The 23426-nt window shown below is 53.6% G+C and overlaps 1 protein-coding gene across 2 annotated transcripts; it reads right to left on the bottom strand.

Annotated features, from left to right (window-relative positions):
- Positions 1-970: 970 nt before the first annotated feature.
- Positions 971-22516, bottom strand: LOC133358342 (pleckstrin homology domain-containing family A member 8-like). 2 transcript variants are annotated; one of them, XM_061576617.1, is made up of 13 exons: positions 22455-22516; positions 20947-21063; positions 19035-19190; positions 16290-16414; positions 15246-15431; positions 14209-14243; positions 12916-13998; positions 10230-10315; positions 9277-9335; positions 5325-5455; positions 4753-4823; positions 4312-4374; positions 971-2906 (listed from the first exon to the last, which is right to left on the bottom strand). In XM_061576617.1, the coding sequence occupies exons 1-13, from the start codon at positions 22492-22494 to the stop codon at positions 2848-2850; spliced, it is 2211 nt and encodes a 736-aa protein (XP_061432601.1). In that variant the 5' UTR covers positions 22495-22516; the 3' UTR covers positions 971-2847. The 2 variants fall into 2 exon arrangements, with proteins under 2 accessions (XP_061432601.1, XP_061432602.1); XM_061576618.1 differs by having other exon boundaries at positions 4319-4374.
- Between the last annotated feature and the right edge of the window lie 910 nt (positions 22517-23426).

Raw genomic sequence — 23426 nt, 5'->3', positions numbered from 1 at the left:
TCAGGGGAGGCAGAGCCTCACCTGCCATACTCCAATGAAAATAGCTGCTACGAAAAGTAAAAAGAATACTCAAGTAAAATAAATATTTAGATTTTTCCACCGGTCTGTGTTATAAATGCCATTTCTGTACGATTCCAATCATTTTTATCGTCAAAATCGCCAAATTTGCGGAGCTCCGCTGCAAATACAGGAAGAGACGAGAGGTGAGGCAGCGATGAGCTCAGCCTCCCCTCTGATTGCGCAACCCCTCAGTAACTGGATGGAGCGCGGGCAGTAAGCGCGTGTCTGTTACTATCTCAGTATGTCACCAATGTAATGTTTGTAGACCCCCTCATTTCATGTCCTCGCCTTTCAAACTCCAGGTAACCTATTTCACGCATGTGTATAAAGATATTTAGGCTCCCTGGTCTCGTCATGAAACTGCAATGAAAAAGGACCAGGGGAGGCAGCTATCACATCTGCCTCAGAGGACACGCCCCCTCAGTTAAGACACGCCCCCCTCAGTTAAGACACGCCCCCTCAGTTAAGACACGCCCCCCTCAGCGTGTGAATCTGGCTCTGACACTCGCCAGTGCCTCCCCAGCCACTGACCTCACCGCACGTCACTGTTCGGCACCATTCCAACATTCTCCTACGGCTCCAACGGGGATTCTGGTGGCGTGAAACCGGCCCCGCCCACCACCCCCGCTGGCTCCGCCCACCACATCACTGGTCTCGCCCACCACCCCCGCTGGCTCCGCCCACCACATCACTGGCCCCACCCACCACCCCCAATGGCCCCGCCCACCACATCACTGGCCCCGCCCACCAACCCCACTGGCTCCGCCCACCACCCCCATTGGCCCCGCCCACCACATCACTGGCCCCGCCCACCACCCCCACTGGCCCCGCCCACCACCCCCATTGGCCCCGCCCACCACATCACTGGCCCCACCCACCACCCACACTGGCCCCGCCCACCAACCCCCATTGGCTCCGCCCACCATCCCTGCTAACCAGAGGTCGCAATCGGGTACCCGATACCCGTACCCTACCCGATACCCATACCCGGCCGGGTACGGGTAGCCGTTTGCGACCCTGGTGTGACGCAACAGTGACGTCACAGGGGCGCAACAGTGACGTCATAGGGGCACTACAATGACGTCACAGGGGCACTACAATGACGTCACAGGGGCACTACAATGCCGTCACAGGGGCACTACAATGACGTCACAGGGGCACTACAATGACGTTGGTTGCCAAGTTGGGGCAGCGCTGCCCACCGGAGATTGAACGGTGCCGTTTGTTGCTGGCCGCTTGCCCTTAGGGCCTAGTTGGTGGCTGCGTTCAGTAACCGAGCCAAGATATATAAATAAATATTGCCGCCGCCAATGGTCGGCGGGAGGCGATGGCGCTCGTGAAGGCGCCCAAAGCGTGACACCACTGGTTACACCACTGGTTACACCACTGGTGCCGATTGCGCAAAAACAAAATATTCGGCGCTGATGGTCAATTGGGTCCTTGCTGATCGTGTGATCAGCCGGTGCCGATCGTGACATTAGCTGGCGCCGATCGTGAGATTATCCGATGCTGATCGTGAGATTATCTGTGTCTGATCGTGAGATTATCTGTGTTTGATCGTGAGATTATCTGTGTTTGATCGTGAGATTATCTGTGTCTGATCGTGAGATTATCTGTGTTTGATCGTGAGATTATCTGTGTTTGATCGTGAGATTATCTGTGTTTGATCGTGAGATTATCTGTGTTTGATCGTGAGATTATCTGTCTGATCGTGAGATTATCTGTGTCTGATCGTGAGATTATCTGTGTTTGATCGTGAGATTATCTGTGTTTGATCGTGAGATTATCTGTGTCTGATCGTGAGATTATCTGTGTCTGATCGTGAGATTATCTGTGTTTGATCGTGAGATTATCTGTGTCTGATCGTGAGATTATCTGTGTCTGATCGTGAGATTATCTGTGTCTGATCGTGAGATTATCTGTGTCTGATCGTGAGATTATCTGTGTTTGATCGTGAGATTATCTGTGTCTGATCGTGAGATTATCTGTGTCTGACCGTGAGATTATCTGTGTCTGATCGTGAGATTATCTGTGTCTGATCGTGAGATTATCTGTGTCTGATCGTGAGATTATCTGTGTCTGATCGTGAGATTATCTGTGTCTGATCGTGAGATTATCTGTGTCTGATCGTGAGATTATCTGTGTCTGATCGTGAGATTATCTGTGTCTGATCGTGAGATTATCTGGGTCTGATCGTGAGATTATCTGTGTCTGATCGTGAGATTATCTGTGTCTGATCGTGAGATTATCTGTGTCTGATCGTGAGATTATCTGTGTCTGATCGTGAGATTATCTGGGTCTGATCGTGAGATTATCTGTGTCTGATCGTGAGATTATCTGTGTCTGATCGTGAGATTATCTGTGTCTGATCGTGAGATTATCTGTGTCTGATCGTGAGATTATCTGTGTCTGATCGTGAGATTATCCGATGCTGATCGTGAGATTATCTGTGTCTGATCGTGAGATTATCTGTGTCTGATCGTGAGATTATCTGTGTCTGATCGTGAGATTATCCGGGTATGATCGTGAGAGTATCCGGATCCGATTGTGATATTATCCTGCGCCGATGGTAATATTGTCGGGCGCTGTCGAAGCAGGGGTCCAGGTGGGAGGCGCTGTGTCTAAGCTGACAGCGCTGTCGACGGCGCTCACACGACGCGGTCCGACTCCAGCTGGTTCTGCTCGTAGAGGTGGTCGAGCGCCCCGAGCTGGGCCCGCATGGCGCCCAGGTACGTGTCCAGGTCGCGGTTCAGCTGCGCGCGGAACTCGGGCCCCGTGGGGTCGCCCTCACGCGCCGTCAGCGCCGCCAGGAACCCGTCCAGCGCCGGGGCCGCACGCAGCGCCAGCTGCGGGAACACCCGGCGCGTCATCGTGAGCCATCATCGATCCACTGCCTTACACCAGCTGTGATATCGCCACTACCAGACACCCATCGTCGTCATCGTGAGCCATGATCTATCGACTGCTGGGTGAAGCCCTTCCCAAGCAGCCTGTGGCCCGAGCAGCAACTACCACACACACAGCAAAGATAAAGCTCCCGCGTGTAGCCAATAACAGACTTTTGGGGCAAGTGCTGCTAGCGAGTAGCACCTATGAAGGCCAGCACGGCGCACGAGGGGTGGGTGATGGCGAGTGTGAGCGAGTGAAACGAGCAGGGGTGCTGGACAGCTAAAATCCAGGTTGGTACAAGCGGGGGCAACGGCTGGTGCATCTGCCTATCATCTCAGTCAGTCAACTCATGGCACCTGGGTCTGTCCCGTGACCTCATGTCATCTTAGTCAGTCAACCCATGGCACCTGGGTCTGTCCCGTGACCTCATGTCATCTTAGTCAGTCAACCCATGGCACCTGGGACTGTCCCGTGACCTCATGTCATCACAGTCAGTCAATCTATGGCACCTGGGTCTGTCCCAAGACCTCCCGTCATCACAGTCAGTCAACCCATGGCACCTGGGTCTGTCCCGTGACCTCCTGTCACCTCAGTCAGTCAACTCATGGCACCTGGGTCTGTCCCGTGACCTCCTGTCATCACAGTCAGTCAACCCATGGCACCTGGGACTGTCCCGTGACCTCCTGTCATCACAGTCAGTCAACCCATGGCACCTGGGTCTGTCCCGTGACCTCCTGTCATCACAGTCAGTCAACCCATGGCACCTGGGTCTGTCCCGTGACCTCATGTCACCTCAGTCAGTCAACCCATGGCACCTGGGTCTGTCCCATGACCTCCTGTCATCTCAGTCAGTCAACCCATGGCACCTGGGTCTGTCCCGTGACCTCCTGTCACCTCAGTCAGTCAACCCATGGCACCTGGGTCTGTCCCGTGACCTCCTGTCATCTTAGTTAGTCAACCCATGGCACCTGGGTCTGTCCCGTGACCTCCTCTCATCTCAGTCAGTCAGCCCATGGCACCTAGGTCTGTCCCGTGACCTCCTGTCACCTCAGTCAGTCAACTCATGGCACCTGGGTCTGTCCCGTGACCTCCTGTCATCACAGTCAGTCAACTCACGGCACCTGCGTCTGTCCCGTGACCTCCTCCTGCCAGCGAGCCTTCGACACTTGACGTGGCCATAACGTGCACATAGCCTGGCACAAGTGCCGTGGTGACCTCACCGCCACTTAGTGGTGAACGGCGGTTGTTGCTGTTGCTGTGAGTGGGTGCGAGTGTGGAGTTGGCATTCTCTCTCCCTGCTCTGCACTGGGTTTCCCCCGGGGTTCTGGGTCAGGCGAGGCGCCGAGGCGCCGGGGCACTCACCGCGAACACCCCCCCGCACCACCCAGCCGTGGTAGCGCCTCAGAGTCCGCCCGTACGCATTGCCTGTGTGTGCACGGGGAGAGAGGTAGTCACCCTGCCTCCACCAAATCCGCTGGGTCAATCCGCAATCCGTTGTGTCAACTTGAAAACTTTAACCCATTCGCTCGCTCACCATCTCGCTCACTCACTCCTCACCCGCTCATTCTCTCGCCAACTCACTCACTATCTCGCGCATTCACTCCTTCACCCACCATCTCACTCGCCCACCCACTCATTCATTCACTCGCTCACTCACCCACTCCCTCTTGCAACCGAGCGTAATCCTGCCCTCCCGTGTGTCTCACCTCGCTACACAAAGTAAAGTTGTCACTTGAACTTCTACTAAATCGCACCACAACGACTACAACAACAACAGGAACAGGAACAGCACGAGCGACTCACTGAGTGCCACGTGCAGGTTGGCCTGGCCCTCCCGCACCTCGGTCAGCAGCTCCAGAAGGAACTTGAGGCCCCTGGGCCGAGGGGACGCGGCGGAAAAGGAGAGGAACGCGGCGGGGTCAGCGGCAAACGAACCGAGAAGAGCGGCGAGCGACGCGCCAGCGACGCCGTCACGGTGACGCACACTCACCCTCTCTCTCCCAAGCGCTCACCCTCTCACCCACGCACACGCCTCCCACCAACCTCGCCCCCCACATGCGGATCATCACCCTCTCCTCCACCACCCATGCTCACCCCCGTCATCACCCTCACCCTCTCTCTCCCAAGCGCTCACCCTCTCACCACGCACGCCTCACACCAACCTCGTCCCCCACATGCGGATCATCACCCTCTCCTCCACCACCCACGCTCACCCCCGTCATCACCCTCAGCCACTCGCACCCTCCACACACTCACCCTGTTGCTCGTCCCTCAGCCTCGCCCCAAAGTCCTCCTCCCAAACCACTCAACCCTCACCCTAACCCTCTCCTCCCCACGCGCCCTCCTCACCGACGCTCCCCCTCCCCCCCGCTCACCGCCTGAGCCAGAGCAGCGCCTCGGTGGTGGAGTTGCGCACCAGGGCGGTGCCGCTGCTCAGCTCGTGGCCCACGATGCTCTGCAGCGTGGGGAAGGCCGCCCGGTCCGTCTCGTACTTCTGCGTGATTTTCTGTCGACCAAACACACGAGTTCTCACCCTGCTCACACGACCATCGCCCCACCCCCACCCCCGCCGCCCCCGACTGCCGCCAGACTCGTGCCCCACAAAACTTTTGTCTCCCGAATTGTACGTATGTTCAACTTCTTTCACACCGTACCGTAGCCAACCGTGATAACCATGCTAAAACTATGGATCTCTGTGTAAACGTGAAAGATATCTGTGTAACTATGTATATCTGTGTAACTCTATGGATCTCTGTGTAACTCTATGGATCTCTGTGTAACTCTATGGATCTCTGTGTAAATATGTATATCTGTGTAACTCTATGGATCTCTGTGTAACTCTATGGATCTCTGTGTAACTCTATGGATCTCTGTGTAACTCTATGGATCTCTGTGTAACTCTATAGATCTGTGTAACTCTATGGATCTCCGTGTAACTCTATGGATCTCTGTGTAACTCTATGGATCTCTGTGTAACTCTATGGATCTCTGTGTAACTCTATAGATCTGTGTAACTCTATGGATCTCTGTGTAACTCTGTGGATCTCTGTGTAACTCTATGGATCTCTGTGTAACTCTGTGGATCTCTGTGTAACTCTATGGATCTCTGTGTGACTCTATGGATCTCTGTGTAACTCTATGTATCTCTGTGTAACTCTATAGATCTCCGTGTAACTCTATGGATCTCTGTGTAACTCTATGGATCTCTGTGTAGCTCTATGGATCTCTGTGTAACTCTATGGATCACTGTGTAACTCTATGGATCTCTGTGTAAGTATGTATCTCTGTGTAACTCTATGGATCTCCGTATAACTCTATGGATCTCCGTGTAACTCTATGGATCTCCGTGTAACTCTATGGATCTCTGTGTAACTCTATGCATCTCTGTGTAACTCTATGGATCTCTGTGTAACTCTATGGATCTCTGTGTAACTCTATGCCCTCTGTGTAACTCTATGGATCTCTGTGTAACTCTATTGATCTGTGTGTAACTCTATGGATCTCTGTGTATCTCTATGGATCTCTGTAACTCTATGGATCTCTGTGTAACTCTATGGATCTCTGTGTAACTCTATGGATCTCTGTGTAACTCTATGGATCTCTGTGTAACTCTATGGATCTCTGTGTAACTCTATGGATCTCTGTGTAACTCTATGGATCTCTGTGTAACTCTATGGATCTCTGTTAACTCTATGGATCTCTGTGTAACTCTATGGATCTCTGTGTAACTCTATGGATCTCTGTGTAACTCTATGGGTGTCTGTGTAACTCTATGGGTCTCTGTGTAACTCTATGGTTCTCTGTGTAACTCTATGGATCTCTGTGTAACTCTATGGATCTCTGTGTAACTCTATGGATCTCTGTGTAACTCTATGGATCTCTGTTTAACTCTATGGGTGTCTGTGTAACTCTATGGGTCTCTGTGTAACTCTATGGATCTCTGTGTAACTCTATGGATCTCTGTGTAACTCTATGGATCTCTGTGTAACTCTATGGATCTCTGTGTAACTCTATGGATCTCTGTGTAACTCTATGGATCTCTGTGTAACTCTATGGATCTCTGTGTAACTCTATGGGTGTCTGTGTAACTCTATGGGTCTCTGTGTAACTCTATGGGTCTCTGTGTAACTCTATGGTTCTCTGTGTAACTCTATGGATCTCTGTGTAACTCTATAGATCTCTGTGTAACTCTATGGATCTCTGTGTAACTCTATGGATCTCTGTGTAACTCTATGGATCTCTATGTAACTCTATGGATCTCTGTGTAACTCTATGGATCTCTGTGTAACTCTATGCATCTCTGTGTAACTCTATGGATCTCTGTGTAACTCTATGGATCTCTGTGTAACTCTATGGATCTCTGTGTAACTCTATGGATCTCTGTGTAACTCTATGGATCTCTGTGTAACTCTATGGATCTCTGTGTAACTCTATGCATCTCTGTGTAACTCTATGGATCTCTGTGTAACTCTATTGATCTGTGTGTAACTCTATGGATCTCTGTGTAACTCTATGGATCTCTGTAACTCTATGGATCTCTGTGTAACTCTATGGATCTCTGTGTAACTCTATGGATCTCTGTGTAACTCTATGGATCGCTGTGTAACTCTATGGATCTCTGTGTAACTCTATGGATCTCTGTGTAACTCTATGGATCTCTGTGTAACTCTATGGATCTCTGTAACTCTATGGATCTCTGTGTAACTCTATGGATCTCTGTGTAACTCTATGGGTGTCTGTGTAACTCTATGGGTCTCTGTGTAACTCTATGGTTCTCTGTGTAACTCTATGGATCTCTGTGTAACTCTATGGATCTCTGTGTAACTCTATGGATCTCTGTGTAACTCTATGGATCTCTGTGTAACTCTATGGGTGTCTGTGTAACTCTATGGGTCTCTGTGTAACTCTATGGATCTCTGTGTAACTCTATGGATCTCTGTGTAACTCTATGGATCTCTGTGTAACTCTATGGATCTCTGTGTAACTCTATGGATCTCTGTAACTCTATGGATCTCTGTGTAACTCTATGGATCTCTATGTAACTCTATAGGTGTCTGTGTAACTCTATGGGTCTCTGTGTAACTCTATGGTTCTCTGTGTAACTCTATGGATCTCTGTGTAACTCTATGGATCTCTGTGTAACTCTATGGATCTCTGTGTAACTCTATGGATCTCTGTGTAACTCTATGGATCTCTATGTAACTCTATGGGTGTCTGTGTAACTCTATGGGTCTCTGTGTAACTCTATGGTTCTCTGTGTAACTCTATGGTTCTCTGTGTAACTCTATGGATCTCTGTGTAACTCTATGGATCTCTGTGTAACTCTATGGATCTCTGTGTAACTCTATGTAACTCTATGGGTGTCTGTGTAACTCTATGGGTGTCTGTGTAACTCTATGGGTCTCTGTGTAACTCTATGGGTCTCTGTCTAACTCCATGGATCTCTGTGTAACTCTATGGGTCTCTGTGTAACTCTATGTATCTCTGTGTAACTCTATGGATCTCTGTGTAACTCTATGGATCTCTGTGTAACTCTATGGATCTCTGTGTAACTCTATGGATCTCTGTGTAACTCTATGGATCTCTGTGTAACTCTATGGATCTCTGTGTAACTCTATGGATCTCTGTGTAACTCTATGGATCTCTGTGTAACTCTATGGATCTGTGTAACTCTATGGATCTCTGTGTAACTCTATGGGTCTCTGTGTAAATCTATGGATCTCTGTGTAACTCTATGGATCTCTGTGTAACTCTATGGATCTATGTAACTCTATGGATCACCGTGCACCTCTATGGATCTCTGTGTAACTCTATAGCTCTCCGTATAACTCTATGGGTCTCTATGTAACTCTATGGATCTCTGTGTAACTCTGTGGATCTCTGTGTAACTCTATGGATCTCTGTGTAACTCTATGGATCTCTGTGTAACTCTATGGATCTCTGTGTAACTCTGTGGATCTCTGTGTAACTCTATGGATCTCTGTGTAACTCTATGGATCTCTGTGTAACTCTATGGATCTCTGTGTAACTCTATGGATCTCTGTGTAACTCTGTGGATCTCTGTGTAACTCTATGGATCTCTGTGTAACTCTATGGCTCTCGGTGTAACTGCCACATCCTGTAAACGGCCGCCACTACCGATGGCCTTGGGCTGTGGCCGTCCTCGTAACGGGGGCCGCTCGGCTCACCGGGAGGCCTTGCCGGCCGAGACAACAAAGCCTGAGACCCCGTTGTGGCGCCACGGCACGCGTGCGGTCACCAGCGATGGGCAGGGTTGGGGGTGATGGGCAGGGGGGTCTGTGGGGGGGGGGGGGGGGCGGCACTCACCCGGATGTTGCCCACGAAGTCGAGCTTGACCGGAGCGAACGCCGTGGGGCCCAGCTTGTCTGGGGAGGAGGGGGAGGAGGGGGAGGAGGGGGGGAGTGGCGACGCAGGCACGCGCAGGGGTCAGGGGTCGCACGTGGGGCACTGCACGACGAGTCGGCAATTATGAACCGCCCAGCAGACCGGCAAGAAGCAGAGGTGACGAGGCCCGTGGTGTGAATTGAAGAGTCGAAGCGGCGGTGCTGGCTCAGAGCTCAGTCTCCGACACGGCCATGTTGAAACCCCTAACAGAAACACCTCGACCCCGGGATTGAACCAAGCCCCCTAGGGGTTCAGAGTCTCTGACACGGCCATGTTGAACCCCCTAAGAGGAACACCCAGACCCCGAGATTGAACCAAACAACCCGAGGCGTTCAGAGTCTCCGACACGGCCATGTTGAACCCCCTATGAGGAACACCCAGACCCCGAGATTGAACCAAGCCCCCTCGGGGTTCAGAGTCTCTGACACGGCCATGTTGAACCCCCTAAGAAGAACACCCAGACCCCGAGATTGAACCAAGCCCCCTCGGGGTTCAGAGTCTCCGACACGGCCATGTTGAACCCCCTATGAGGAACACCCAGACCCCGAGATTGAACCAAGCCCCCTCGGGGTTCAGAGTCTCTGACACGGCCATGTTGAACCCCCTAAGAAGAACACCCAGACCCCGAGATTGAACCAAGCCCCCTCGGGGTTCAGAGTCTCCGACACGGCCAAGTTGAACCCCCTAAGAGGAACACCCAGATCCGCGGGATTGAACCAAGCCCCCTAGGGGTTCAGAGTCTCCGACACGGCCAAGTTGAACCCCCTAAGAGGAACACCCAGACCCCGGGATGGAACCAAACAACCCGAGGCGTTCAGAGTCTCCGACACGGCCATGGTGATCCACCTGGGTGGGAGTGTCGAGCAGCGACTTACCGAGCACGGGGACGATGGAGGCGCACGCCCTCAGGAACGGCTCCACGTGGATCCCTTGCTCGTCCTGCAGCTCCGCGTCGCTGAACCTGGGCCGAGAGACAAAGACAAAGGTCCCCCGTGTAGCCGCTTGATCGACCGTTGGGGGCGAGCGGCGTTCGCCGAGAAGCGCCTGTGAGGGCCGGCACGGCACACGAGCAGGTGGTGTGGCCAGCACGATGCCCGGTCGCCTTTGTCTCTCACCGGTGCCGATGTTTATACGCACACCGCTACTTACGAACGACTTCGGTTACGGAGGTACTGTTCGTAAGTCGATTTGTTCGCGAGTTCAACTTTACTCCTGTCGATTCCAAAGATGTTGTATGGCGTGTACACTAAACACGGGGAATAGCTTTAACATTTCCTATGGGTGTAGATGTCACTGGTTCGTCATGTGCTGCAGATCTAGATGCCACTGGTTCTTCACGTTCTGCAGATTAAGATGCCACTGGTTCTTTACGTTCTGTAGATGTAGATGCCACTGGTTCTTCACGTTCTGCAGATGTAGATGCCACTGGTTCTTCACGTGCTGCAGATGTATATGCCACTGGTTCTTCACATTCTGCAGATGTAGATGCCACTGGTTCTTCCCGTTCTGCAGATGTAGATGCCACTGGTTCTTCACGTTCTGCAGATGTAGATGCCACTGGTTCTTCACGTTCTGCAGATGTAGATGCCACTGGTTCTTTACGTTCTGCAGATGTAGATGCCACTGGTTCTTCACGTTCTGCAGATGTAGATGCCACTGGTTCTTCACGTTCTACAGATGTAGATGCCACTGGTTCTTCACGTTCTGCAGATGTAGATGCCACTGGTTCTTCACGTTCTGCAGATGTAGATGCCACTGGTTCTTCCCGTTCTGCAGATGTAGATGCCACTGGTTCTTCACGTTCTGCAGATGTAGATGCCACTGGTTCTTTACGTTCTGCAGATGTAGATGCCACTGGTTCTTCACGTTCTGCAGATGTAGATGCCATTGGTTCTTCACGTTCTGTAGATGTAGATGCCACTGGTTCTTCACGTTCTGCAGATGTAGATGCCACTGGTTCTTCACGTTCTGCAGATGTAGATGCCACTGGTTCTTCCCGTTCTGCAGATGTAGATGCCACTGGTTCTTCACGTTCTGCAGATGTAGATACCACTGGTTCTTTACGTTCTGCAGATGTAGATGCCACTGGTTCTTCACGTTCTGCAGATGTAGATGCCATTGGTTCTTCACGTTCTGTAGATGTAGATGCCACTGGTTCTTCACGTTCTGCAGATGTAGATGCCACCGGTTCTTTACGTTCTGCAGATGTAGATGCCACTGGTTCTTCACGTTCTACAGATGTAGATGCCACTGGTTCTTCCCGTTCTGCAGATGTAGATGCCACTGGTTCTTCACGTTCTGCAGATGTAGATGCCACTGGTTCTTTACGTTCTGCAGATGTAGATGCCACTGGTTCTTCACGTTCTGCAGATGTAGATGCCATTGGTTCTTCATGTTCTGTAGATGTAGATGCCACTGGTTCTTCACGTTCTGCAGATGTAGATGCCACCGGTTCTTTACGTTCTGCAGATGTAGATGCCACTGGTTCTTCACGTTCTGCAGATGTAGATGCCACCGGTTCTTTACGTTCTGCAGATGTAGATGCCACTGGTTCTTCACGTTCTGCAGATGTAGATGCCACCGGTTCTTTACGTTCTGCAGATGTAGATGCCACTGGTTCTCCACGTTCTACAGATGTAGATGCCACCACCGCCATCTATTGGGCGGCGGTTGAACTTACGACTCTCGGTCCAAACAGGCAACTGGACATCCAGACAGGTTTGTAAGTTACTCAGAAAGTTTGTTAACCGAACTGTTCGTAAGTAGAGGAGTCCCTGTACTTATTTCAGGCTGAGTCCACCAAGGGGAGGCTCAGGACCGGTTCAGATAATCACAGCCGATGTTGGCCGGGACTGGGAATCGAACCTCGGGTCACCGGGTTCGTAGCACAGTGCACTAACCACTGCACCACCACTCCACTATTTACCACAACAACGGACGCAGTGACGTCACCACGGCGCATGTGTCAGGCTAGATGCACCTTGAGGCCATCGCGTGAAGCATGCCTCACTGGCGGGTCACAAGCCAGACCCAGGTGTTAAAGGTTCACCAAGATGCTCCATTTCACCCATCACCACACGGTGTTCAACCACCATCACCACCACACTGCAGGTCACAACAGCACTCGCTCGCTCACCCACGCGCTCACCCACGCAGTCACCCACGCACTCACCCTTGCACTCACCCACGCACTCACCCTTGCACTCACTCGCTCACCCTCGCACTCACTCGCTCACCCTCGCACTCACTCACTCACTCACCCACGACTCACCCGCTCACCCACGCACTCACCCACGCACTCACCCACACACTCACCCACACACTCACCCACACACTCACCCACACACTCACCCAAGCACTCACTCGCTCACCCTCTCACAAACTCGGCTCACCCGTCCATCCATGCACTAACTCGCCTATCTGCTCACCCGCTCACTCACCCCCGCCCACCTCAATGCAAGACACGCGCCAACAACTCGATAGCAGTGCTGTTTGTTGCTGGCCGTGTCAACGAGCCGCGTGCTCACGCTCACTCAGCGGAGCAACCCGCGACGCTCTCACCTCTGTGCCATGACACCGAAGAAGGTCTCCACCGTCTCACCCCCAGAGTCCTCACCCCCGCCGTCCTCACCCTCACCACCAGCGTCCTCACCCTCAACCCCAGGGTCCTCACCCTCGCCCCAACAGTCCTCACCCTCGCCCAGTGTCTCCGGATGGAATCCCCGATCGGCCACGTGTCCGGCATCCGAGTTCTCTCCCGCACCGCCCTCCTCCCCACGCCCAGCAGTGCCCACGTCGCCATCGTCAGCATCGTTACCATCATCAGCATCATCAAAATGACCGTCGTTGATACTATCGGCATCATCGGCATCATCGGCAGCAGCGGCATTAGGATCATCACCGTCGACCGTGGAGTCTTCCCCGTCCCGTCGGTGTTCTGCGGGTCTCCTCGACTCCTGTGTGGCGACGTCCGAAGTCTCGAACCTCGGACACACGTCGCTCCCCGCGATCACTTCAAGTGGCGTGGTGGTCTGGTTTGGCGTGTCTGCGTCATGTGACGCGGCCTGCTGCGGCGTGTCTGCGTCATGTGACGCGGCCTGTTGCGGCGTGTCTGCGTCACGTGACGCGTCATGTGACGTGGCCTGCTGCGGCGTGTCTGCGTCACGTGACGTAGCCTGCTGCGGTGTGTCTGCGTCATGTGACGCGTCATGTGACGCGGCCTGCTGCGGCGTGTCTGCGTCATGTGACCCGTCACGTGACGCGGCCTGCTGCGGCATGTCTGCGTCACGTGACACGGCCTGTTGCGGCGTGTCTGCGTCATGTGACGCGTCATGTGACGCGCCCTGCTGCGGCGTGTCTGCGTCACGTGACTCTCCACTCGCCGCGGCCTCCTGAGATGCGTGTTCACGGGGCGCTGCTGCGGCCGTCGGCTCTGGCCGGGACGCTCCCTCGGCTGCAGGGGCCTCCACCGCCGCCGCCTCCTCCTCCACCTCCTCCACGATCGCCCCAACTCGCGTTGACGCCATGGCCAGCCTCCGCCGTGACGAGGAGGAGGACGAGGAGGTTCTGCCGCTCTTGTTGCTGTTGTTGTTGGGCTCGCGCTTGCGGGAGGACGGGGGCGGTCTCGGTAGGGACCTCGTGGTGCTGGGGACACAAGGGTGGACGCAAGGGTGGACGCAAGGGTGGATAGACGCACGGATGGATGCATACAGATGGACTCTGGGAGAGAGCGACGAGAGCGAGCGAGCGAGCGAGCGAGCGAGACAGAAAGTGAATGAGTGAGTGAACGGAGTAAATGAACGAGTGAACGGAGCGAACGAAGGGGCGGTGGTGCGAGTGTCGGTGCTTGTTCACCTCTCCGTGTGCGATGTGCGACCTTGACTCTTGACCTGCGAACGAGACGGAGGGGGAGCAGAGCTTCGCGTCACCCCGAGCGGCAACTCGTGTACCGAGCCGCACACGTTGGGTATGGGCGCTGGCGTTCTCAGAGCGCCGCTGCAAGGCTATCACCACGCAGGAAGGCGCCGCTGCGTTTCACAGCGGGGGGGGGAGGGGGGGCGATGTTGCTGTGTGCGTGAGATCCTAATGGAGTAATTTGCAGGTCATTTAAAAAATCTGAATTGGGATGCTTTTTGGCCAATAGATATATTGTGTGTGTAATTAGCTATGGGGAACACCGGAGAATCCGGAGAAAACTCATGCAGAACAGGGAGAGAACATACAAACTCCACTCACTCACTCTGCAGAACAGGGGGAGGTCATACAAACTCCACTCACTCACTCACTCTGCAGAACAGGGTGAGAGCATACAAACTACACTCACTCACTCTGCAGAACAGGGGGAGGTCATACAAACTACACTCACTCACTCACTCTGCAGAACAGGGGGAAATCAACCAAACTCCACTCACTCACACTCTGTAGAACAGTTGGGAGATCATACAAACTCCACTCACTCACTCACTCTGCAGAACAGGGGGAAATCATACAAACTCCACTCACTCACACTCTGTAGAACAGTTGGGAGATCATACAAACTCCAATCACTCCACTCTCACTGTAGAAGAGCTGGGAGATCATACAAACTCCAATCACTCACTCTGCAGAACAGGGGGAGATCATACCATCTACACTCACTCACTCTCACTGTAGAAGAGTTGGGAGATCATACAAACTGCAATCACTCCACTCTCACTGTAGAAGAGCTGGGAGATCATACAAACTCCACACAAAGAAACGCCCGAGTCGGGAATCGAACCCAGTTCCTTCTTGCTGTGATGCGCGACCGTCGCCACTGCGCTTGCACCACCGCCACCCCACAAGGGGGGCGACGATGGCGACGAGCGGTGGGACGAGCGGTGGGGCGAGCGTGTACCCGTGTGCCCGCGTACCCTGGCTGGACGCTGCGGGCTGCGTGGTGTGGGCGACATCACGGCTGGCGGGGCCAGCTGCTGCTGCTGCTGCTGCTGCTGCGTGGAGGGCCGCACGCTGCTGGCCGCGGTGTGGACGCACTCCTCCAAGGCGCGCACGAACGTGTCGCAGGTGGCGCTCAGCAGGGACGACGCCTCGCTCATCCTCTACCACGCACAGAGCAATGGCGCAGACACGCTGCCATCCACGCGGCACACAGCAGCCTGGCTCGCCAGCGGCACGTGGACTCCCACCTGTTCCGTCTGTGTGGGATAGCGTGTTGCCCCCTCGCGCGCGTCGTGGTTTTTCTCTGGGACACACTCCCGTTTTCCTCCAACACGTATCAACACAGCGTTAGATCGGTGTTAAATCTTCCTGGATATATGGGATTTCTCCTGGCACTCTGGGTTTTCTTGGCACATGTATAACCACTCAATAATGGAGTGGGCCAAAAACCTACTGAGCCCCGGGCCACTGTTGGACATTGAGTGCTGCACCTCCCTCTCACCGGCACCGTGGGTTTTCTCCGGGCGAGTCTTTCCACACGTACAAACTCTATTGAAGAAAGTTGGCCAAATATCCCAACATAAGGACATGCAGAGCTTGAGAAATCGCTGGGTTCCGGGTCTGGCTTGCGCTTCCTTCCCACCCCACGCACGTTGCAAACTCCCCCCGGCGTTCGCACAAAACGCAATCCGCACGGACAAGCTATCCGACAACTGGGAAAGCATCGTCCGGGTGCGTCCGGCGACCCGGGTTCGATTCCCGCTCACGGTCAACACCAGTGAGGATTGTCTGAACCGGTCCTGGGCCCCCCCCCCTAGGTCGACTCGGCCTCAAATGAGTACCTGGTGCGGCGGAGCGTGGTGCTGGCCAACCCACCCCCTCGTGTGCCATCCCGGCCTTCATAGGTGCTACTCGCTAAACAGCACCTGCCCCAACAGTGTGTTCAAGGCGATACGGGGATATCTGTGTCCGTGTGTGCGTGCGTTTGCACGACGGTTTTCCGTGACGGCGCGTCTCACCTGCACGTCGGGCCGTGGCTCCTGGATGCCCTGGCGGATGAGCGACACCTGCTGCGTCATGAGGTCATAGTAGAGACGCATCTCGGACATCTTGGAGCACAGCGAGTCGCTCGCCTCCATGATTTCTGCTCGCGCGTGCAGAAGAAAATAAAAAAACACCCAACGGACGTCAGAATGAGATTGTTTACTGCAGACTGGCGATATCAAATGAGCTACAAAGCTATTTTGTCACGGATGTCCAGTATGGGCGGGTCAGCAAAGGATGTCCTCGAATTCGCAACAACAATAACACAAAGCCAATATTACACGGGTCATAACTGTGAGGCCGTGTAACAATCCGGACAAATGCGTGTTGCAAGAACGCGCTCCCACCACACGCCACAGCTCAAACGAAATCGTCGCGGAAGCACTTCCTGGACCTCGCTGTCCACAAGAAGCCTGGCGCAGATTCAAGCGGCACCGTCCACATTTCTAATAACTTTAACTAAAGTATAATAATATAATAATATGCCTCCATATTATTATATTATTAGCTGGAGGCATATTATATTTTTTGCGACATAGAATTATAATGTATGACTTACTGTTAGTAGCTCAGCTTATTGGAGAGTATATTTAGTATATTGATGATACTGATGTAGTTTAGGTTTTAGTTTTTTACGTGGTGGTTTAGCTGCTGCAGCTCCTTACTATTAAAATTCCTTCCCTCTATTACTGCTAACCCTACCTGCTCCCTTTGTTGCTGCTAATCCTGCATACTGCATAATGCACGGGTATAATATGACTTTGAAACCTCTTGATATGCAAATTCCTTTGTCAAGGCGCCCCTTCCCCCTCCAACCCAGCTTAAATATACGCTGCCAAGCCTGGTGGTGCCCATTCAGACGCTGTCTTTCCGACAGACCTGTTCTTCACCTGAGGACGGCTGCTTGCGTTGTGAGAATTATTTTATAATGTTTTATTATTTCCCTTCTACGTGACTTTACTGATAGAACCAAGAAGATTTAACTAAACAACTTTGTATTTTACTAGGCAAGGCCCACTGAGCTATATAGATATTTTTTCAGAAGCGGCAAAGCCATCACAATTGCTATCTCAACGAAGTGGGCTTATCATCATCATCATGTGGAAATGTATAGCAGCAGCCAAATACTCTGAACGCGTGACGTTGCTTCTAAATGTGGAGCGGAAACAACTGGAGGACCCGGAGAAAAACCCACACGACCACGGGGAGAGCGAGACACGCAAACCTCCAAACGTACAGCAGGCATCAGGGTCGGGATCAAACTCAAGCGATCGCGTGCGGTGGCAAGGTCATGAGACTCTCTCTACAACCCCCCCCCCCCACATTAAGCGAAGTCAAAATGCTAACAAATCACTCGTACACCACGTGGCAATTGAAAAATTCCGTTCGGCTGCGTCAGGTGGCAGAGGGTTCTTATCAACACAAATGTTGCCAGGTTGTTCATTGCGCAGTGGGCTGCGCTGTCAAGGGCGTGTCCAGACACACAGCAGTGGTGCCCAGACACTTCCTTGTTCCTCAACAACTCAATCACGACCAACTTGGAAACATCACAACAACAACAAAAAGGAAATTGTGACTTGCGGTAGCATCATTGCGCCATGATCTAATTTCTAATCTGATCGTATATTTATAGAGCGCCTTAACGCAAGGCGCCTGACGTTCAGCTCACAAAACGATGACAGGATAGAATTTACACGATGAGACCTCCTTTACCAGTGGCAAAATATAGTAATAGGTTTTTACCCTTTCAACTGGTACAAAAACTGACCATTATCAGAGTTGTTTCTTTTTGTTTGCATTTTGACTGCTTGTGTTGTGGTTATTGCAAACATGACCCCTTGTATAAAGGTGCCAGTTTTTGTACCAGTTGAAAGGATAGAATTGTCAGGTTGACGGGGGGGGGGGGGCGGGGGTGAACGCTGGCGTGTTACGAGTGTTGAGGAATGAGTGACGGCGACAGAGGGCGGCCATGCGAGCGAAGGAGGAGGGGGAGGAGGAGGAGGGGGAGGAGGGGGAGGGGGAGGAGGGGGAGGGGGAGGAGGAGGAGGAGGAGGGGGAGGAGGAGGAGGAGGGGGAGGAGGGGGAGGAGGAGGAGGAGGAGGAGGGGGAGGAGGGGGAGGAGGAGGAGGGGGAGGAGGGGGAGGGGGAGGAGGGGGAGGGGGAGGAGGAGGAGGGGGAGGAGGAGGAGGAGGAGGAGGGGGAGGAGGGGGAGGAGGGGGAGGAGGAGGAGGAGGAGGGGGAGGAGGGGGAGGGGGAGGAGGGGGAGGGGGAGGAGGAGGAGGGGGAGGAGGAGGAGGAGGAGGAGGGGGAGGAGGGGGAGGAGGGGGAGGAGGAGGAGGAGGAGGAGGAGGGGGAGGAGGGGGAAGAGGGGGAGGAGGAGGAGGGGGAGGAGGGGGAGGAGGAGGAGGAGGAGGGGGAGGAGGGGGAGGGGGAGGAGGAGGAGGAGGAGGGGGAGGAGGAGGAGGGGAGGGGGAGGGGGAGGGGGAGGAGGGGGAGGGGGAGGAGGAGGAGGAGGGGGAGGGGGAGGAGGGGGAGGGGGAGGAGGAGGAGGAGGAGGGGGAGGAGGAGGAGGGGGAGGGGGAGGAGGGGGAGGAGGGGGAGGGGGAGGAGGGGGAGGAGGAGGAGGAGGAGGAGGAGGAGGGGGAGGAGGGGGAGGAGGAGGAGGAGTAGGGGGAGGGGGAGGAGGGGGAGGAGGGGGAGGAGGAGGGGGCGCCGCTCGCCTTTCTCTTTGCGCGTGCGGCTGTCGGTGAGGCAGGCCTTGGCGGAGCCGAGCGCCACCACCCAGCCCTGCCTCTCCGCGGCGCTAGTCGTGCGCAAGTAGAAGTGCTGCTCGCCGGGGATCACCAGCTCCAGGCGGGAGTCATCGCTCGGGCACACTGTGGGGCGGGGGGGGAGGGTACGGGGTGGTAGAGGGGGGCACGGCGACACACGCGGGGGGGGGGGGGGGTAACGAGCAGTGGATAGAAAAAAAACAAAGTGGGGGGTAGGTAATGAGCTCTTGCTACTAACGTAATTGCTCAGTCAGAACACTGCTGACAGAAGGGACTCCACTTCTACGTACAAACACACGCGTACATCAACGGCACAACACAAGGCGCAGTAGGAGTAGAAAAAATAATAAAACTGATCATTATTATAATTAGTTCTTCCCCGCACTTCCGATTAGCACGGTTGGCTACGTACGGTGCGAAAGAACTTCAACATGCATACGACAATCACAAATAACGTGAAAATAATAAACCTAGATTTATGAAGCGCAATTCGCACAAATACCATCGAAGCGCGTTAGCTTTACTGTACAAGCATAAGTTGCAGATGAAAGCATGTTGTGCTAATCTTATTCTTTCATATGGATTCATGGCAGCAGATTAAAGATGTAATTTTAGATTTGCTATCCGCTCAATTGTCCATTCAGGCGCAGAGTGGATCTTGTCCGTTCGTCCTTTACAGGAGTATGAACTAAGACATTTACAGAGTGCTTAGAAAAAGTGTTAACACTTACATGGGACTATCTTTTTAATGAAAAAAGAACAGATCATACACTTTAACATGATAAACACATTCCTGCGGAGGGAGCTAGTAGGAACGTTGGGTTGCTCGGTCAATGGCCAGGGTCAACGGCGGCGTGGTGTATTCCGCAAATATGGTCGACTGTGAGGGCGGGCACAAGCCGGTGTGAGTAGGTTAAACGTTGAGTTTTATAAGGGCACCACGGGGTGACCAGCCCCTCCCCACCCAGTCCCATCCTCCCCATCCTCCCCACCCAGCCCCTCCCTACCCTCCCCACCAGCCACTCCTCACCCAGCCCCTCCCACCCTCCCCTCCCACACCCTCCCCACCCAGCCCCTCCCCACCCTCCCCTCCCCACTCAGCCCCTCCCTTCCCACCCAGCCCCTCCCTGCACAACGGACACAATAATCCCCTGTGGGCTGGTGTAACCAGGAGGTTCCTACCAGTAAAAATGTACATTAATAGCTTCAAAAAGTCAGAGTCTTCACTTTTTCGCCATCATTGTCAACACGTGTCTGGAGGGACATTTCTCCGTGGTATTGTTGCAAATTCTCCGAAGTGTTCACATTTTTTTGAAGCACGCTGTATATATTCCATCAAGGTCCTTAAGACCTCATGATCTGCAAGTGCTCGGCGATCCCCAGGTCTCGGTTGGCGTATCGGGTTTTTGTCAGCATGGCACCCAGGCAATGTAACGCGCCTCACCACTTGAAATCAGGCGATCGGAGTCGGTCGATATATTCAAGTCTGCTTTGAAACCCCAGCTCTTTAAACTGAGCCTTCCCTCTTTAGTCTGGGCCGGTTGTTTTTTGTTTCCTGCTTCTCATGCATTGCGCATTGGGATCCCGGGACGGGATGGCGCAATGATACATTAGAATTATTATTATTAAACTAAACACCGACGAGTTTCAAAGACGAGCGGAGCTGTCGTCCGTCCGGTGGGTGACCCCTCCTGACCCCCAGACCCCACCCCACCCACCCGCCCCCCACCCCGCCGTCCCCCACCCGCCCCCCCGTCCCCCAACCTACCCCCCGTCCCCCCACCCGCCCTCCAACCCCCGTCCCCCACCCCCCGACCCCACCCCCTGTCCCCCACCCCCCCCTCCCGCCCCCCCACCCCACCTTGGATCTCGCACACGGCCATCTTCAGGCTGCCCTTGCTGCCCTTGCGCACGTCCTCCTTGTGGTCGTAGTAGGAGAGCACGCCGCCGTCCAGCACGAACCAGCGCGGCTGCCAGCCTGCAGCCGCGACACGCGCACACACATGAACACACACACAGCACACACGCTCACACACACACACATGAACACACACACAGCACACACACACACACACGGCACACACACACACAGCACACACACACATGAGCACACACACACGAGCACACACACAGCACACACACACACACGCGACACAAGCACACACACGCTCACACACGAGCACACACACACACGCGACACCAGCACACACGACACGCGCACACACACGCACGAACACACGCACATACACACGAACACACACACGAACACACGCACACACACGCACGAACACACGCACACACACACGCACACGAACACACACGACACAAGCGCACACACACGCGCGCGCACACACATGGGGCACAGATCAGATGGATGGCTTCCAACATTCGTAATTGTTTCAATCGCTTATGGCGCGCCTCCGCGCATTTTCATCTTTAGACAATCCGCATTTTGACTGGAAGAAATCCGGTGAGCTGTGAAGCTCTATTTCCTGAGCTATCCACAATGACTTCGGGAGCCGCGAGGAGGCGGCCGCGGACAAGCGAACGTTCGACCGCAAGCTCTGCGGTCCTCTGTATGTACGGTTGCTATGGCCAACGGATTAGAGGCGCGTACAGCGTGGTATTAAGACATCATCACTCGCGTCGCTGTGTGGGATGTGAACAAAACAGATTGGCGATGTCTCCGCAACATCATTTCTCTCCGTGTAAAACAAACAATAGTGCTTCTTTACACAGCCCATCATCCGCACGGTCTTTCTGGTTCTTAATTCAAAGCGCATCTGCTGCTGCTGCTGCCACCTTGTGGTCCCGAGTTTGCTCGTCTTAAATCGATAACGCCAAGATTACTTTGCGTTCCTGCATGAATGGGGAAGGCCTCTCTCTGTACGATGCTCAGCTCAGTTCCGGCGCGCACATAATGATTGTGTTACCACACGTTCGTTATGGGACATCAAATTATTGTCCTGTGGATAAACTGGCCCCGGCCATGAGAACGGAGAATTTCCAGCACTGGCTAAGTGCGCCTGTGAGGAAGGGACGAGCGCCCCCTCACGCTAGTTTGCGCGGGAAACATTTTAAATTTAAGTTTTCACTTATTAAAAAAAACTCCAGGAGGAGATGGGGGGGACCGAGCCGCCTCGCCCGATGGGGAAGGCAGCAGCTGCCCGGCAGGACGATCTAGGCGAGACCGAGGTCTCAACCCACACCCCGAGAGGCCTAGTGACCCGGAGCGCCGGGGCCGCCGAGGCACGACTTGGCAACCATCCCTGGGGCGTGCCGCTCGCTGGAGAGAGGCAAAAGATCCCGGGCGCGGGAGCAAGAAGCGAGCGGGAGGGCGCGGGGAGCCGAGGAGTGGATCCGCGGTACCGTTGTAGTAGTTGGTCCATTTGTAGAGCACACCCTCCATTGCAAACCGTGGCGACGTGGAAGGCGGAAGTACACAAACCGTCACGTGAGGTATCACGTGACGCGCTGGCGGCCATCTTTGTAAGGAGAAGAGGTGGATGGCTTTTAATGCATTGTGGTGGCCATATTGCTCGGGGAAGAGGCCCAAATATGGTGCCCCGGCGGCCATCTTCCTAGGGAAAGAAGCCACAGTGCATCGGCGGCCATCTTGCTAAGGAATAAAGGCCCATACACGGTGTCTCGGCGGCCATCTTGCTCGAGGAAGAGGACTATACACGGTGTCTCGGCGGCCATCTTGCTCGGGGAAGAGGACCATACACGGTGTCTCGGTGGCCACATTGCTCGGAAAGCCACACAGTGTCTCGGCGGCCATATTGATAGAGAGGCTCAAACACTGTCTTGGCGGCCATCTTGCTAAGGGAAGAGGGCCCAATTGGATTTAATGAGAGGCGGGGAGCGATCTTATTCCCAGTTGTGGTCAATCCACTGCTGGATGAAGGCCTCGCCAAGCCGTCGCCTCCCCCCAGCGATCCTGCTATTTAAATACCCAACCTCGCGCCTCGTCGGTTTTTTATGACGTCATGCACTCCTTAGAGTTACATCATCTTCGCGACGCAGAACTTGACGTTATTTACAATTTAGATTTTAAGTTTTCGTGACTGCAGGGATTCATATTCTTGGTTCTTTCAGTAAAGTCACGTAGAAGGGAAATAATAAAATAATAAACATATAAAAAATAACAATTCTCACGACGTTTCGACCGCAGCACTAGAACATTTTCTTGCTGTGGATTTTACACCTGATGATGATTGCTTGTGTTGCAGTCGAAACGTCGTGAGAATTTTATTGTTTTATATTTATATTATTTTATTATTTTCCTTCTACGTGACTTTACCGAAAGAACCAAGAATATGTCATTTACAATGTCAGTGT

This window comes from Lethenteron reissneri, chromosome 61, assembly GCF_015708825.2.
Source record: "Lethenteron reissneri isolate LAM-NWPU_2019-01 chromosome 61, ASM1570882v1, whole genome shotgun sequence".
NCBI classification, from domain to species: Eukaryota; Metazoa; Chordata; class Hyperoartia; order Petromyzontiformes; family Petromyzontidae; genus Lethenteron; species Lethenteron reissneri.
This window is presented reverse-complemented; position numbering and strand designations above follow the sequence as displayed.

Coding starts and splice junctions, on each gene's coding strand:
- LOC133358342 (XM_061576618.1), bottom strand. CDS start 22,494: ATGGAGGGTGTGCTCTACAAATGGACCAACTACTACAACG. Junction 15,432..16,289: donor AGCCACGGCCCGACGTGCAG/GTGAGACGCGCC, acceptor TGTGCGTGGTAG/AGGATGAGCGAGGCGTCGTC. Junction 4,824..5,324: donor GCGCTGCTCTGGCTCAGGCG/GTGAGCGGGGGG, acceptor CCCTCGGCCCAG/GGGCCTCAAGTTCCTTCTGG.